We start from the raw sequence: 2,253 nt of genomic DNA, 5'->3' as shown, positions 1-2,253 counted from the left end.
ATAGAAGTTGGACCAAACATAACTTTTTGTCTCATTAGATAAGATCATTTGTTTAGATCAAATGATACACCAAATTGTTCTTAACACTACTAGCATAAGACAACAAAAATTAATCCATTGTGGATCTAAGTTCTATTTAAGGATTTGTACAAAATGGTATTCAAATTCTCACACTTAAGAAGCGAACAAGTGAATTAACCACTATAGAAAAACAAATATACTCTTAAAAAGACTTGTTGACAACATGACATTATAACATCATAATATTTATTTTTTTGTCAAGATGGATTAAATAACTCTCAATCTTAGCCATTACAAACTCACACATATTTAGGTGCGGCATATTAAGAGGTACCATATATTGTAACAAAACCAAAATCTCAGATGCAACATCATAACATTATCACCATTTTTTCCATAGTTAATGATGAACATTAATTTTTACACCCTAAAATAAGGGAGTGCCTTATTGCCATCTAACCCTTTGGACCTATAATAACCGAGATATTCATTTGAAGAGGTCTTCTTGTATTTAGATGGGCTTTGATTGGATGTGAAAGCCTCTATAGGCCCATATTGTTTGTTTCTATGTGTAGCACTTGGATAAATATGACATGCTGCTGAGGCCCTAGGCCCAATTCTTCTAGCCAGCACTCTGTGCTCAACACTCTTGAACTTGTCATTAGTGATAAGCTGCCAAAAAATGTAAAATAGAATAAGTTTCTTTATGGTATGTACGGATGTACCAACAAAAAAAATATACCTTTATGGCATTGCTAATGCTAGATTCTTAACCATTTAACTCACTCAGAAGACCTCTCTATTCATTTAAAAAAAAAAGTAATGTATACTTAGAATGGTCATATCACGTATTCAATTTAAAGGTCTTTGATAACTGGTTTTTCTTTTTTTTTTTTTTGTGTGTCTATTTGATTACTTTGGTTAAGTGAAATAAAAGATAGGAGTTTCATGTTACTAAAAATTATTTGACTTGAACAATTTTAAGTTGTTTAAATAACATTTCTCTATATATAATGCTAGAAATTTAGGAAAAACAAAAATAATTGGCAAATAAAATAAAATGAAAATAATTTAGGATCTATTTTTTTTGGAAGGAATAACGACAATAAGAAATAAAAATTGAAAATAGAATTTTATTTTTATTTTTATTTTTTCACAAAGTCCTCCAAAAATAAAACCAAATAGGCCTTTATTATTATTCATTTCACACATTTAATAATAAATCCTTGTTAACTGTCCTTAAGAGTAATTTCCCAATTCTAAATATGACAATAGAGCACCCATTCTTTATGAAAAAACAAAAAGAAATTATAATAATTTCATATATTTCGATTTCATTAGACGAACTAGTCCTATATTAGATTGTTCTTCTATATAGAGGGACTAATCTAAAAAAAAAAAAAAAAAAATTAGAAACCGTTATGTTATTACTTATTGTTATATAGAGACAATAACTGATTTGTTTAGTTTAACTTAACCAAAATTTGTCATGAGAATTAATATGGCTAATAAAAAATGTTAGAGACTGATTTGATAATTAAAATTTATTATAATCTAAATTGTCCGACAAAAATCTTTTTTTGAGATTAATTTGGGATATTAGGTACATTTATTTGTAGCACAAGAAAAAATGATGTACCTGCATAAAGTCACCAATATTTGCAACCAATGCTCCATGAATGGGGGTTATATCAACCCATTGGTCTTGGTGAAGAACTTGGAGGCCACCTATGAAATCTTGAAGGAGAATTGTTAGGGAAGATGGATCTGAATGCTTGCTAGTTCCTATTGTGAGTTCTGGTTCTGGACATGGTGGATAGTAATGGCACACCATTGTTTCACTTTTCATGCACTCTATGCTTGAAAGATAGTCTCTCCTTAACCCTAATGCTTCTGAGAGTAATTCTGATAAATTCTCCCTTAATTTGCTAACATGTTCCATGTATTTGCTCACTACATTCCTATAAGAAAAAGAAAATTAAAATGATATTTATTCACAAAAAATTTACCATAATATTAGGGTGGCAAAAAAAAAAAAAACAGTCAGAATTTGTCTTTTTTAGCATTCATTAATTATCATAACAATTAATAAATGCTAAATAAGACATGTTATGACTGTTTTTAACTGATTTTCTTTGGTTACCAAGTATTTTCGAAAATTTATTAGTCCATGGATGATACTAATTATAATCTAAAAACAAAAATGAGAAGAAAAATTATTTAGAAATTAAC

At 28.4% G+C, this 2,253-nt stretch overlaps 1 protein-coding gene and 1 long non-coding RNA gene across 2 annotated transcripts in view; one reads left to right on the top strand and one right to left on the bottom strand.

Annotated features, from left to right (window-relative positions):
- The window catches only part of LOC110268738, a 9,581-nt gene that overhangs the window by 3,654 nt on the left and 3,674 nt on the right, over window positions 1-2,253 (top strand). The gene's annotated exons all lie outside the window — the stretch shown is intronic.
- LOC107625064 (1-aminocyclopropane-1-carboxylate oxidase homolog 1) overlaps window positions 180-2,253 on the bottom strand; it is a 4,499-nt gene continuing 2,425 nt past the window's right edge. Inside the window, exons 2-3 of the mRNA XM_016327613.2 lie at window positions 1,661-1,982; window positions 180-693 (exon numbers count right to left, since the gene is read on the bottom strand). Of these exons, the coding sequence (XP_016183099.1) occupies window positions 442-693; window positions 1,661-1,982 (574 nt within the window). The 3' untranslated portion in view covers window positions 180-441. The remainder of the gene's footprint in view (window positions 694-1,660; window positions 1,983-2,253) is intronic.

This window comes from Arachis ipaensis, chromosome B02 (assembly GCF_000816755.2).
Source record: "Arachis ipaensis cultivar K30076 chromosome B02, Araip1.1, whole genome shotgun sequence".
NCBI classification, from domain to species: Eukaryota; Viridiplantae; Streptophyta; class Magnoliopsida; order Fabales; family Fabaceae; genus Arachis; species Arachis ipaensis.
This window is presented reverse-complemented; position numbering and strand designations above follow the sequence as displayed.